At 42.5% G+C, this 13,865-nt stretch overlaps 5 protein-coding genes across 12 annotated transcripts in view; 4 read left to right on the forward strand and 1 right to left on the reverse strand.

Moving 5' to 3' along the window:
- Positions 1-13,865, reverse strand: part of LOC121594926 (zinc finger protein 624-like) — a 28,550-nt gene that overhangs the window by 12,348 nt on the left and 2,337 nt on the right. The gene's annotated exons all lie outside the window — the stretch shown is intronic.
- LOC121594923 lies at positions 1,113-3,878 on the forward strand. 3 transcript variants are annotated; one of them, XM_041918760.1, is made up of 3 exons: positions 1,113-1,345; positions 1,403-1,664; positions 1,732-3,878. In XM_041918760.1, the coding sequence occupies exons 2-3, from the start codon at positions 1,437-1,439 to the stop codon at positions 3,835-3,837; spliced, it is 2,334 nt and encodes a 777-aa protein (XP_041774694.1). In that variant the 5' UTR covers positions 1,113-1,345; positions 1,403-1,436; the 3' UTR covers positions 3,838-3,878. The 3 variants fall into 3 exon arrangements, with proteins under 3 accessions (XP_041774694.1, XP_041774695.1, XP_041774693.1); XM_041918761.1 differs by having other exon boundaries at positions 1,425-1,664; XM_041918759.1 differs by having other exon boundaries at positions 1,113-1,664; positions 1,732-3,877.
- On the forward strand, positions 5,203-6,555 carry LOC121594932. 2 transcript variants are annotated; one of them, XM_041918777.1, is made up of 3 exons: positions 5,203-5,305; positions 5,363-5,765; positions 5,834-6,555. In XM_041918777.1, exons 2-3 carry the CDS (start codon positions 5,742-5,744, stop codon positions 6,500-6,502), a joined length of 693 nt encoding a protein of 230 aa, XP_041774711.1. In that variant the 5' UTR covers positions 5,203-5,305; positions 5,363-5,741; the 3' UTR covers positions 6,503-6,555. The 2 variants fall into 2 exon arrangements, with proteins under 2 accessions (XP_041774711.1, XP_041774712.1); XM_041918778.1 differs by having other exon boundaries at positions 5,269-5,305; positions 5,374-5,765.
- LOC121594924 lies at positions 7,681-10,447 on the forward strand. Of its 3 annotated transcripts, none has more exons than XM_041918763.1 (3): positions 7,681-7,913; positions 7,971-8,232; positions 8,300-10,447. In XM_041918763.1, the coding sequence occupies exons 2-3, from the start codon at positions 8,005-8,007 to the stop codon at positions 10,403-10,405; spliced, it is 2,334 nt and encodes a 777-aa protein (XP_041774697.1). In that variant the 5' UTR covers positions 7,681-7,913; positions 7,971-8,004; the 3' UTR covers positions 10,406-10,447. The 3 variants fall into 3 exon arrangements, with proteins under 3 accessions (XP_041774697.1, XP_041774698.1, XP_041774696.1); XM_041918764.1 differs by having other exon boundaries at positions 7,993-8,232; XM_041918762.1 differs by having other exon boundaries at positions 7,681-8,232; positions 8,300-10,446.
- Positions 11,731-13,329, forward strand: LOC121594928. 3 transcript variants are annotated; one of them, XM_041918769.1, is made up of 3 exons: positions 11,731-11,873; positions 11,931-12,349; positions 12,418-13,329. In XM_041918769.1, the coding sequence occupies exons 2-3, from the start codon at positions 12,113-12,115 to the stop codon at positions 13,207-13,209; spliced, it is 1,029 nt and encodes a 342-aa protein (XP_041774703.1). In that variant the 5' UTR covers positions 11,731-11,873; positions 11,931-12,112; the 3' UTR covers positions 13,210-13,329. The 3 variants fall into 3 exon arrangements, with proteins under 3 accessions (XP_041774703.1, XP_041774705.1, XP_041774704.1); XM_041918771.1 differs by having other exon boundaries at positions 11,837-11,873; positions 11,942-12,349; XM_041918770.1 differs by lacking the exon at positions 11,731-11,873 and having other exon boundaries at positions 11,880-12,349.

A 13,865-nucleotide genomic window follows, 5' to 3' on the forward strand; every position in this document is an offset into this window, starting at 1 on the left:
CGTTTGAAAGTTGTTTTTTTTTCTACTGTTATACAACGACGATGGGCCAGTCTCGTAGTACAGTCGTCAACTCGTACGACTTAACAACATGCCCGTCATGGATTCAAGCCCCGAATGGTACGAGCCCACATACGTAGGACGGACTATCCTGCTATGATAATACAGGGTTTTCCAAGCCAGTGTCGAATGTAAACATTGTTATTTACCGCATGCAAAATGTTGTCCCACATCGATATGACATTTCATTTCCATCATAGTAATTTTTAAAATCTACAGCATGATTTTCAACACGTCTCAAGCTGGATTGAGTTTCACAGTTCTTTGTTATATGTTGAAAATCATGTGTAAAAACTGAAATTTCATTTTGTAGCAAATACATCATTTGACAGCTGTTGAAAAACATTTTGGATGCGGTGAATAACAATGTTTACATTCGAAACTGACTTGGAAATCCCTGTAAATAAGTCACTGAAAGCCAAGCCCAGTAGTGGTACAGGCAGGCTTTGATCGACAACGGATGTTGTGCCAAAGAAGAAAAAGAAAAAAAAGATACAACGACGATATATTCTTCGGACCTATAGGATGATACATTTCCAAAATAGGTATCTAGTATATGGCTGGACAATGGCCAAACTGTTCAACTACAAAATTATTTACATGGAGGATTTTGTAGAATAAAGGAGCATTTGAGCGATTGGAACGAACAGAAGATGAGTTGGGGAATGTTCATGATGAGTAATTAGGAGTGGGATGTGATGGATCCACTCTAAATTTCGGTTTTGAAAACTGAATAAGACTCCGGATTAATATCGGAATTCCGGTCGAGTCTGGCTAGTAAAAACGAGTCTGAAGGCAGACGAGTCTGAGTAAATTATATTTTTTTTTTCTTAAATATTCCTCTACACGTACGGACTCTTCAGACTGGACCATTCATCACTACTCCCACCCAGTCGAAAAAACCAGAATCTCTCCGAATCTGACTACGAGTCAGTTCGGAATCGAATTTGACTGTGGTAACGATGAGTATTTGCCCATCATTACTGTTCAGCGGCTAGCAACTGCTGATATCCAGGCTGCACCATTCGAGCACCTTTCGAGCAGCAGAACAGTTTACCTCCGAAATGCCAAATGTGGAATCAAAACAAAGCCAACCAAGTCGATGGTGATAATTGGAATAATTCTACTCTGGACTTCTAAGACTCTGGATAGTCAACATCTTAAAAATGAGAAAGTAAGCCTCTGAGTATGGGGTCGCAAACATAGGAGGATACGTTCTTCCCCGCTAAAATAGAAGAATTTAAATAATACTAAAGAATAAAGCGAAAGGAAACGCATTGATGCAAAGGCGAGTATTATCAGTACAAAATACCAACGATTCTTATATAGTGACTATTGAAAGCAGCATTGTTGGCCCTTGATTGCAGTTGTTACACAACATGAGTGGTACTAGTAGTGTTCCAGGTGGTGTAGTAGTGTCTCCATCCCCTGTGTCTTCGCACGCGCAATCGAAACAGGTACAACAGCATCTGGTTAACGAGATCCCCGTTCCTGCCAGCTACATAGCCAACTGCCGGCTCTGCTTGGGTACACATTTTGGATCCAGATGTACAACCATTATTGAAGCACCGTTAATCAACATGATGAGACAGGTATTCCCAGTGATGGTAAGTATGATGTTGTGCTCTCGCTGCGGTTTGATTGATTGTGATTCAGCAGTCATTTTAATTTCAGATAGCGAACCGGGTAGGTCTTCCGATGAATGTATGCACCGAATGCGTAAAGACGGTGGAGGCATTTTACATCTACAGCAGACAGGTGTTGGAAAATCAGAACAAGTTGTTAGCAACCTTGCCGGATGTAATACATCCGGTTCAAAACAATGATGATGTGGAATGTAGAGAAAATCCGGTCCCAATCCGAGATACACAAGAAAAACATCTTCGAGAGGAACAAGAGGTTCCGATTGATACGGATTTGTTGATAAAAATAGAAAAAGACGATGAACAAGAAGGTTCCGATCCATTGGCAACTACTGAAGATATTTTATTCGATGTCATCGACGAAATTCCCAATTTCATGCTGGAAGAAGAGGCAGCAAATCGAATCGAGCCAAACTCTGGTGCTGGAATGGACTCACTATTGAAGGAAACAACAAACCCACTCGAGATAAACCCTGATGCTGGGATCAACTTACAATTGGAGGTTAAGGAAGAAATGTTAATAGACCTGCCGTCTGATAGCGTCGAAGAAAGCGAAACACTGGCGCAAGATCCACTTTCCAAGGCGCAGCCGAAGAAACAACCTAAACGGAATGTTCCAACAAAATGTAGATTTTTTGATCGTCCACTTAACTTCTGTCCAGTGCATAGTATCTGGTTTGAACTCAAGCAAATAAGTAGCGAATCGGAGCTAATAGAAATGAACCGTCGATTAAAAGACGATAAATTTATGCAGCAGCTGATAAACTGCTTGCAACATATAACGGAAGAATCAATTTCGGTTCACTTGATGAATAAGTCGATGGACATTCTGTTTGACGTGGACTTCCTTGCATCATGTGACTGGCGCGATCGGGAGGGAAAAATACCTCTGCAACATCATTTGAAAATTCATGATCTGTTCAATAGGTTGGGTGCGCCGAAAGGAAAGAAATTGGCAGGTAAAATCCAGAGCTTCTTTATCGTGAAAATTCAACTCGCAAGACGACGAGCTCAAGAATCATTAGAAGCCGAATTCCAGAGCGATGAATTGTCATCAGAGGACCAAGTGGAGGCGATCCTACGCAATCTGGCACCTACAATTGGAGGCTACAACCTACAAGCTCAAGATTCTACTTTCGCACACCGATTGAAGAAACGGCGTAGAATTCATCCATCGGTGCGAGAAGTTCTTATTCAGGCACGTAATAATTGTTGTCCACTGAAACTCAAGCAAATTAGAAGCCTTCCAGAGCTCATCGAGTTTAATCGTCGACTAGAAGATGAAGAGTTTACGAAGCAAGTCATAAAGTATTTGCAGTACGAGGCGAAAGAACCCAGGGCAGATCTCCTGATGAATAAGTCGTTGGACATGTTGGTAGATAAGCATTTCTTTGCAACCTGCAACTGGCGTGCAGATGATCGAAACTCTTTGAAGCAACATTCAAAGTTTCTGGAGCTATTCGGTAGGTTGGGTGCTTCGGAAGGAACAAAACTGCCAGGAATTAAAGTTGCTGCTTATTTTAAACATCGCCTTACCTATGTAAAACAACGAGTAAAGTTTTACAATCCGTCAACCGTTAACGGTGATACAGAACTTTACGAAGAGAACATTTTGCGCGATAGCATAGGTGATACACCGTGTACAAGTGTAGAAGAAAGTGTAGAACAAGCTCAGGATACAGATTTCAGAAATGTACAAAAGAAACGTAATATCAAAGCACCAATGCGATTTGTTCGATTCAATTCGGGTGCAAGTAGCTGCAATGTACCTGCAAAACTCGATCTCAGGCAATGTACCAGCGAACTAGAGATAGCAGAGCTTAATCGTCGACTGGAAGACAAAGAGTACATGAAGCATATCATCAGTTACATACAGTTTGAAACGGGAGAGTCAAGGCCAGATCGTTTGATGAAAAAATCTTTTGACATTCTGTTTCACAGACGCTTCTTTGCCGGTGTATGTTGGACCGGAAAAGGTGAAAAAATAGCTTTCAAACACAATTCAAATATACTAGAACTGTTTGCAAGGTTAGGTGCGTCGAACGGCCTAAATGCATCATCAGAACAAGTAAGAAAGTTTTTTCATATTAGATGTAAAAACGCCGTGAAACTGGTTACAGGGAAACGTAGTGGTTGATGGGAAAAGTAAATAAAACATATAAAATCATAAAATCATTAGTTATTTTTAACAGCGTTTGATTTTTTTTCTACTGCTATACAATGACGATATATTCTTCGGTCCTATCCTACTTGTCCAAAAAGGTATCTAATATATGGCTTGGCAAAACTATTTAACTATAAAGTTATTTACTTGGAGATTTTTGTGGAATAAAGGAGCCTTTGAGCGATTGGAATATACAAGAAGGGAGACAGGTTGGACTGCAACAACTACAGGGATATTGCGTTGTTGAATACCGCCTATAAAATATTCACCCTGATCCTTCAGGATCGCCTTGTCGCGCACATCGAAGAGATAGTCGGAAACTATCAAAGAGGATTCCGAAACGGAAAATAAACCACTGATCAGATCTTCACCATGCGGCAGATCTTGGAGAAGATGGCTGAATACAGAGATGATACTTACCATATCTTCATTGACTTCAAAGTCGCATATGATATCATAGCCAGGGTAAAATTGTACAACGCTATGAGCTATTTTGGAATCCCGGCCAAACTGATAAGGCTAGTAAGAATGACTATGACCAACGTCACTTGCCAGGTGAAGGTGGATGGAAACTCTTTGGGCCATTTGCTACCACCAAAGGTCTGTGCCAGGGGGACGGGGACCAATAAATAATCCAAACCTACGGAGGCGTGACGTACAGATAGGTGAACGCACGTTTGAAATCGTCCCAAAATTCACCTATTTTCAAAGGTCAAAGGTCAGCATGATAACTGCGTTGCGTGCCATGATGCTAGCTGTAAATCGGCCTGAAAAATCAGTTCATCTCAAAGAACCTGTAGCGACGAACGAACCAGGGACTATATAGCACCTATATAGTACCGGTACTCACATACGCCACTGTCTAAATCTGAGGAAACCCTCTTAGCCGCGTTCGAGAAGAAGATGCTCAGAAGAATACTTGGCCCCGTAGGTATGGCAGGACAAAGGAGGAGCCGTTATAATAACAAGCTATACGAGATGTATGGCGACCTCACTGTCGTGCAGCGCATCAAGCTCGCCAGTCGTGGTAGGCCCAAACCGACGTGGCAAGATGGTGTGGAGGCGTCCGCCAATAAGGCCGGGAAAACGGACTGGCACACGAAGTCGCGAGGCCGTGAGCGGTTTTGGACACTCCTGAGGCAGGCCAAGACCGCAAAGCGGTTGTAGCGCCGGATGAGTAAGTAAGTAAGTAGCTAAACTCAGCTTAATTTCATTTTTTTAAATATTGCCCTACTCGTTCGGACTCTCGTACTCTTCAGACTGAGCCAGATCCGATATCGGATTCGACTCCGAGAACGATGGTTATTTGCCCATCACTAATGTTCAGCGGATAGCAGCGGCTAAATTCCACGCTGCACCATTCGAGCACCATTCGAGCAGCAGGTTCCCTCCCAAATGTCAAATGTGGAATCAAAACAAAGCTAACCAACTTTATGGCGAGGTAAACAACAATTCTACGTTTGTTTCAATTTTTCGTTCAACACACTCTTTGCTTTAGCTCTATTTCAGGTGGTAAATAATAATACAATAATGAAATGTTGAGGGAAAGCGAGCATTGTTGTAAGGGCGAATATAATCAGCACTAAAAAAACCAAGGGTTCTTTGAACGTGACTTCGGGAAGTCCCTGCAAGAACAGAGCAACAACAGCATTTTGGACCATTAATTGCAGTTGGCACACAATGAGTGGTACTAAGAGTGTTCCGGTTGGTACAGTGATACCGCCACCCCTTGTTCCTTTGCCTAGTTGCCACGAGCGCGCTAAACAGGTACAGACACGCCTGCTCAACGATATTCCCTTCCCAACTGCCGGCTTTGCTTGGGCACCAAATTTGGAAACCATAGCACAACCATTATTGACGAGCCGCTAGCCACCATAATGAGGAATGTTTTTCCATTTCCGGTAAGAAAGGATGCACCAGTAGCATGGCTTTTAGCGGCCATAGGCTTTAACATTAACTATGCTTTTAGGTAACGAACCAAATAGGCCTACCGATGAATGTATGCAGCGCATCAAGCGGAACAATGGATGAAGCCAATTCTAACAGTGATACAGAACTGCAAGTAGAAGACATTTTGCGCGATGGCAAAGATGGTCCATCGTGTACAAGTGTAGAAGAAAGTGTAGAACAACCTCAGGATCCAAATTTCAAAGATCAGCTGAAGAAACGTAATCTCAAAGCACCGATGCGCTTTGTTCGATTCAATTCGGGTGCAACTTGCTGCAAGCTCGATATCAAACAAATTACCAGCGCACCAGAGATAACAGAGCTCAACCAGAGACTGGGAGACGAAGAGTACATGAAGCAGATCATCAGTTACATACAGTTTGAAACTGGAGAATCAAGGCCAGATCTGCTGATGAAAAAAACGCTTGACATTTTGTTTGATAAACATTTCTTTACCGGCGTAAGTTGGTTGGGAAGAAATGGTAAAATAGCTTTAGAACCTAATTTAAACATTCTTGAACTGTTTAAAAGGTTAGGTGCGTCAAAAGGTGTAAACGCATCGTCAGAACAAATAAAAAGGTTTTTTATTATTAAATTTCGGAACGCAAAGCGACGACTGACTTCAACGACAGTCAGCAGTGCGTCGGCGGCGGAAGCCATGGAACATGAAACAGGGAATCGTAGTGATTGATGGGAAGAGTAAATAAAAGCAATAAAATCATATAAATGTGAAAAAGCCGTGAAGTTAATTGCAACAGCGTTTGAAAGTTGTTTTTTTTCTACTGTTATACAACGACGATGGGCCAGTCTCGTAGTACAGTCGTCAACTCGTACGACTTAACAACATGCCCGTCATGGATTCAAGCCCCGAATGGTACGAGCCCACATACGTAGGACGGACTATCCTGCTATGATAATACAGGGTTTTCCAAGCCAGTGTCGAATGTAAACATTGTTATTTACCGCATGCAAAATGTTGTCCCACATCGATATGACATTTCATTTCCATCATAGTAATTTTTAAAATCTACAGCATGATTTTCAACACGTCTCAAGCTGGATTGAGTTTCACAGTTCTTTGTTATATGTTGAAAATCATGTGTAAAAACTGAAATTTCATTTTGTAGCAAATACATCATTTGACAGCTGTTGAAAAACATTTTGGATGCGGTGAATAACAATGTTTACATTCGAAACTGACTTGGAAATCCCTGTAAATAAGTCACTGAAAGCCAAGCCCAGTAGTGGTACAGGCAGGCTTTGATCGACAACGGATGTTGTGCCAAAGAAGAAAAAGAAAAAAAAGATACAACGACGATATATTCTTCGGACCTATAGGATGATACATTTCCAAAATAGGTATCTAGTATATGGCTGGACAATGGCCAAACTGTTCAACTACAAAATTATTTACATGGAGGATTTTGTAGAATAAAGGAGCATTTGAGCGATTGGAACGAACAGAAGATGAGTTGGGGAATGTTCATGATGAGTAATTAGGAGTGGGATGTGATGGATCCACTCTAAATTTCGGTTTTGAAAACTGAATAAGACTCCGGATTAATATCGGAATTCCGGTCGAGTCTGGCTAGTAAAAACGAGTCTGAAGGCAGACGAGTCTGAGTAAATTATATTTTTTTTTTCTTAAATATTCCTCTACACGTACGGACTCTTCAGACTGGACCATTCATCACTACTCCCACCCAGTCGAAAAAACCAGAATCTCTCCGAATCTGACTACGAGTCAGTTCGGAATCGAATTTGACTGTGGTAACGATGAGTATTTGCCCATCATTACTGTTCAGCGGCTAGCAACTGCTGATATCCAGGCTGCACCATTCGAGCACCTTTCGAGCAGCAGAACAGTTTACCTCCGAAATGCCAAATGTGGAATCAAAACAAAGCCAACCAAGTCGATGGTGATAATTGGAATAATTCTACTCTGGACTTCTAAGACTCTGGATAGTCAACATCTTAAAAATGAGAAAGTAAGCCTCTGAGTATGGGGTCGCAAACATAGGAGGATACGTTCTTCCCCGCTAAAATAGAAGAATTTAAATAATACTAAAGAATAAAGCGAAAGGAAACGCATTGATGCAAAGGCGAGTATTATCAGTACAAAATACCAACGATTCTTATATAGTGACTATTGAAAGCAGCATTGTTGGCCCTTGATTGCAGTTGTTACACAACATGAGTGGTACTAGTAGTGTTCCAGGTGGTGTAGTAGTGTCTCCATCCCCTGTGTCTTCGCACGCGCAATCGAAACAGGTACAACAGCATCTGGTTAACGAGATCCCCGTTCCTGCCAGCTACATAGCCAACTGCCGGCTCTGCTTGGGTACACATTTTGGATCCAGATGTACAACCATTATTGAAGCACCGTTAATCAACATGATGAGACAGGTATTCCCAGTGATGGTAAGTATGATGTTGTGCTCTCGCTGCGGTTTGATTGATTGTGATTCAGCAGTCATTTTAATTTCAGATAGCGAACCGGGTAGGTCTTCCGATGAATGTATGCACCGAATGCGTAAAGACGGTGGAGGCATTTTACATCTACAGCAGACAGGTGTTGGAAAATCAGAACAAGTTGTTAGCAACCTTGCCGGATGTAATACATCCGGTTCAAAACAATGATGATGTGGAATGTAGAGAAAATCCGGTCCCAATCCGAGATACACAAGAAAAACATCTTCGAGAGGAACAAGAGGTTCCGATTGATACGGATTTGTTGATAAAAATAGAAAAAGACGATGAACAAGAAGGTTCCGATCCATTGGCAACTACTGAAGATATTTTATTCGATGTCATCGACGAAATTCCCAATTTCATGCTGGAAGAAGAGGCAGCAAATCGAATCGAGCCAAACTCTGGTGCTGGAATGGACTCACTATTGAAGGAAACAACAAACCCACTCGAGATAAACCCTGATGCTGGGATCAACTTACAATTGGAGGTTAAGGAAGAAATGTTAATAGACCTGCCGTCTGATAGCGTCGAAGAAAGCGAAACACTGGCGCAAGATCCACTTTCCAAGGCGCAGCCGAAGAAACAACCTAAACGGAATGTTCCAACAAAATGTAGATTTTTTGATCGTCCACTTAACTTCTGTCCAGTGCATAGTATCTGGTTTGAACTCAAGCAAATAAGTAGCGAATCGGAGCTAATAGAAATGAACCGTCGATTAAAAGACGATAAATTTATGCAGCAGCTGATAAACTGCTTGCAACATATAACGGAAGAATCAATTTCGGTTCACTTGATGAATAAGTCGATGGACATTCTGTTTGACGTGGACTTCCTTGCATCATGTGACTGGCGCGATCGGGAGGGAAAAATACCTCTGCAACATCATTTGAAAATTCATGATCTGTTCAATAGGTTGGGTGCGCCGAAAGGAAAGAAATTGGCAGGTAAAATCCAGAGCTTCTTTATCGTGAAAATTCAACTCGCAAGACGACGAGCTCAAGAATCATTAGAAGCCGAATTCCAGAGCGATGAATTGTCATCAGAGGACCAAGTGGAGGCGATCCTACGCAATCTGGCACCTACAATTGGAGGCTACAACCTACAAGCTCAAGATTCTACTTTCGCACACCGATTGAAGAAACGGCGTAGAATTCATCCATCGGTGCGAGAAGTTCTTATTCAGGCACGTAATAATTGTTGTCCACTGAAACTCAAGCAAATTAGAAGCCTTCCAGAGCTCATCGAGTTTAATCGTCGACTAGAAGATGAAGAGTTTACGAAGCAAGTCATAAAGTATTTGCAGTACGAGGCGAAAGAACCCAGGGCAGATCTCCTGATGAATAAGTCGTTGGACATGTTGGTAGATAAGCATTTCTTTGCAACCTGCAACTGGCGTGCAGATGATCGAAACTCTTTGAAGCAACATTCAAAGTTTCTGGAGCTATTCGGTAGGTTGGGTGCTTCGGAAGGAACAAAACTGCCAGGAATTAAAGTTGCTGCTTATTTTAAACATCGCCTTACCTATGTAAAACAACGAGTAAAGTTTTACAATCCGTCAACCGTTAACGGTGATACAGAACTTTACGAAGAGAACATTTTGCGCGATAGCATAGGTGATACACCGTGTACAAGTGTAGAAGAAAGTGTAGAACAAGCTCAGGATACAGATTTCAGAAATGTACAAAAGAAACGTAATATCAAAGCACCAATGCGATTTGTTCGATTCAATTCGGGTGCAAGTAGCTGCAATGTACCTGCAAAACTCGATCTCAGGCAATGTACCAGCGAACTAGAGATAGCAGAGCTTAATCGTCGACTGGAAGACAAAGAGTACATGAAGCATATCGTCAGTTACATACAGTTCGAAACGGGAGAGTCAAGGCCAGATCGTTTGATGAAAAAATCTTTTGACATTCTGTTTCACAGACGCTTCTTTGCCGGTGTATGTTGGACCGGAAAAGGTGAAAAAATAGCTTTCAAACACAATTCAAATATACTAGAACTGTTTGCAAGGTTAGGTGCGTCGAACGGCCTAAATGCATCATCAGAACAAGTAAGAAAGTTTTTTCATATTAGATGTAAAAACGCCGTGAAACTGGTTACAGGGAAACGTAGTGGTTGATGGGAAAAGTAAATAAAACATATAAAATCATAAAATCATTAGTTATTTTTAACAGCGTTTGATTTTTTTTCTACTGCTATACAATGACGATATATTCTTCGGTCCTATCCTACTTGTCCAAAAAGGTATCTAATATATGGCTTGGCAAAACTATTTAACTATAAAGTTATTTACTTGGAGATTTTTGTGGAATAAAGGAGCCTTTGAGCGATTGGAATATACAAGAAGGGAGACAGGTTGGACTGCAACAACTACAGGGATATTGCGTTGTTGAATACCGCCTATAAAATATTCACCCTGATCCTTCAGGATCGCCTTGTCGCGCACATCGAAGAGATAGTCGGAAACTATCAAAGAGGATTCCGAAACGGAAAATAAACCACTGATCAGATCTTCACCATGCGGCAGATCTTGGAGAAGATGGCTGAATACAGAGATGATACTTACCATATCTTCATTGACTTCAAAGTCGCATATGATATCATAGCCAGGGTAAAATTGTACAACGCTATGAGCTATTTTGGAATCCCGGCCAAACTGATAAGGCTAGTAAGAATGACTATGACCAACGTCACTTGCCAGGTGAAGGTGGATGGAAACTCTTTGGGCCATTTGCTACCACCAAAGGTCTGTGCCAGGGGGACGGGGACCAATAAATAATCCAAACCTACGGAGGCGTGACGTACAGATAGGTGAACGCACGTTTGAAATCGTCCCAAAATTCACCTATTTTCAAAGGTCAAAGGTCAGCATGATAACTGCGTTGCGTGCCATGATGCTAGCTGTAAATCGGCCTGAAAAATCAGTTCATCTCAAAGAACCTGTAGCGACGAACGAACCAGGGACTATATAGCACCTATATAGTACCGGTACTCACATACGCCACTGTCTAAATCTGAGGAAACCCTCTTAGCCGCGTTCGAGAAGAAGATGCTCAGAAGAATACTTGGCCCCGTAGGTATGGCAGGACAAAGGAGGAGCCGTTATAATAACAAGCTATACGAGATGTATGGCGACCTCACTGTCGTGCAGCGCATCAAGCTCGCCAGTCGTGGTAGGCCCAAACCGACGTGGCAAGATGGTGTGGAGGCGTCCGCCAATAAGGCCGGGAAAACGGACTGGCACACGAAGTCGCGAGGCCGTGAGCGGTTTTGGACACTCCTGAGGCAGGCCAAGACCGCAAAGCGGTTGTAGCGCCGGATGAGTAAGTAAGTAAGTAGCTAAACTCAGCTTAATTTCATTTTTTTAAATATTGCCCTACTCGTTCGGACTCTCGTACTCTTCAGACTGAGCCAGATCCGATATCGGATTCGACTCCGAGAACGATGGTTATTTGCCCATCACTAATGTTCAGCGGATAGCAGCGGCTAAATTCCACGCTGCACCATTCGAGCACCATTCGAGCAGCAGGTTCCCTCCCAAATGTCAAATGTGGAATCAAAACAAAGCTAACCAACTTTATGGCGAGGTAAACAACAATTCTACGTTTGTTTCAATTTTTCGTTCAACACACTCTTTGCTTTAGCTCTATTTCAGGTGGTAAATAATAATACAATAATGAAATGTTGAGGGAAAGCGAGCATTGTTGTAAGGGCGAATATAATCAGCACTAAAAAAACCAAGGGTTCTTTGAACGTGACTTCGGGAAGTCCCTGCAAGAACAGAGCAACAACAGCATTTTGGACCATTGATTGCAGTTGGCACACAATGAGTGGTACTAAGAGTGTTCCGGTTGGTACAGTGATACCGCCACCCCTTGTTCCTTTGCCTAGTTGCCACGAGCGCGCTAAACAGGTACAGACACGCCTGCTCAACGATATTCCCTTTCCGACGAGCTACATAGCCAACTGCCGGCTTTGCTTGGGCACCAAATTTGGAAACCATAGCACAACCATTATTGACGAGCCGCTGGCCACCATAATGAGGAATGTTTTTCCATTTCCGGTAAGAAAGGATGCACCAGTAGCATGGCTTTTAGCGGCCATAGGCTTTAACATTAACTATGCTTTTAGGTAACGAACCAAATAGGCCTACCGATGAATGTATGCAGCGCCTGCTTCCAGTCGGTACAAGCGTTTCACTCATACAGCAATCTGGTGTTGGCAAACCAGCAGAAGCTGCAAGAAGCGCTGGCCTCAGCGCAGTATCTACAATATCATGGCATTGCTAACGAAGCTCCCCAAACCACCGTCTCCACGGGGGGGAAAGCGCCAGCGAATGTAGTAGAAATTGTGTCCGGCAGTGAGGATGAATTTCAGGAAGACTACGAACAGCACATCCTAGACGAATCTGGCCTGCAGCTAGAAGTGGAAACGATTGAAGAAGGCCATGATCCGCTTTCACCACCGCTGCGGGAAAGCACACCGGTGCGCGCTCCAGTCACCCCAGTCTCTACTGCTGCTGCTAGCGGCAAAAGCGGAAAAGCGGCAGTAGAGGATATCATTTTTATCGATTGCGAAACAAACGATAACGATAGCGATGTAGAAATAATGTCGGAAGTTTTGGTGCCATCCGCGACAGGGACACGCCTTACGCCCGAAAGCAACAAGGTCCGTGCTGCCGCAAAGTTGCAAATCACACCCGATGCAACGAAACGGACGGGGACGAAAGCGGTATACATTTGCAGCACCTGCAATGAAACGTTCGACAAGCACTACGATCTGATGATCCATCAGAAAAAACACTTTATGAAAGTGTGCCCATTGTGCAAGCGGTCGTTCAAATATTCGGTTATCAGGGAACACATCATTAAGGATCACGGTGTGTTGAAAGAAAGTAACGGCCAAAAGAAAGCGTTTACATAGGAGCGGTAGGGTGCGCAAAGGTGAAATAGTGTTTTGTAAGTGTTAGATCCCCACCCTCCTCCTTCTTTAGTATCACCTAGCGTTGGATTAAGTTTATAAAAATAAATTAAGTTTGATCGACATGTTCTGCCATCGAATTATCATCATCGTTATCACACAATATCGCACAGCGCGCTTCCAAAAGCACAGGCCATGTGAGTTTGTACCTATTTGTACACTTTATTAATGTGTGCCAACGTGTCATATTTTTTTCAGTTGTTTTAACAAATACGTGGCGTATCAAATATGTTTGCTGTACAATATTAAATGCTCCATTTTGCTGAAACTAATCAATTTTACTGATAGCACTAGCACTTCCCCCTACTTAAGAATTGGGCATTGATTAATCTGGTTAAGTGTAAGCCATTGATTGCCAAATCCATTGACACGTTCTCAAGCGTCGAAAGATAATCCTAATCGTTGCTCGAACCCGTCTCAGGCTGATATATCCCTATGTCCATGAAAGTAAAGCCTGATGCGCATGCGTTGAAATGTGACTGGTTAATTAAAAAGGTTAGCAAAGAGGGACGTACGTGAAGGATTGGAACGGTAGAAATATTCTATTTTTGGGAATTATTATTACCATACTGTATGAACAATTATGTCAAATAGTAGGA

Source organism: Anopheles merus, chromosome 2L (assembly GCF_017562075.2).
Source record: "Anopheles merus strain MAF chromosome 2L, AmerM5.1, whole genome shotgun sequence".
In the NCBI taxonomy this organism is placed as follows: Eukaryota; Metazoa; Arthropoda; class Insecta; order Diptera; family Culicidae; genus Anopheles; species Anopheles merus.

What these genes read in the sequence shown, in the direction of transcription:
- LOC121594932 (XM_041918777.1), top strand. Translation starts at nt 5,742, where the DNA reads ATGAGGAATGTTTTTCCATTTCCG. An exon ending in GGAATGTTTTTCCATTTCCG is followed by an intron (nt 5,766 to 5,833) that starts GTAAGAAAGGAT and finishes CTATGCTTTTAG; the next exon opens with GTAACGAACCAAATAGGCCT.
- LOC121594928 (XM_041918769.1), top strand. Translation starts at nt 12,113, where the DNA reads ATGAGTGGTACTAAGAGTGTTCCGGTTGGTACAGTGATACCGCCACCC. An exon ending in GGAATGTTTTTCCATTTCCG is followed by an intron (nt 12,350 to 12,417) that starts GTAAGAAAGGAT and finishes CTATGCTTTTAG; the next exon opens with GTAACGAACCAAATAGGCCT.
- LOC121594924 (XM_041918763.1), top strand. Translation starts at nt 8,005, where the DNA reads ATGAGTGGTACTAGTAGTGTTCCAGGTGGTGTAGTAGTGTCTCCATCC. An exon ending in GACAGGTATTCCCAGTGATG is followed by an intron (nt 8,233 to 8,299) that starts GTAAGTATGATG and finishes TTTTAATTTCAG; the next exon opens with ATAGCGAACCGGGTAGGTCT.
- LOC121594923 (XM_041918760.1), top strand. Translation starts at nt 1,437, where the DNA reads ATGAGTGGTACTAGTAGTGTTCCAGGTGGTGTAGTAGTGTCTCCATCC. An exon ending in GACAGGTATTCCCAGTGATG is followed by an intron (nt 1,665 to 1,731) that starts GTAAGTATGATG and finishes TTTTAATTTCAG; the next exon opens with ATAGCGAACCGGGTAGGTCT.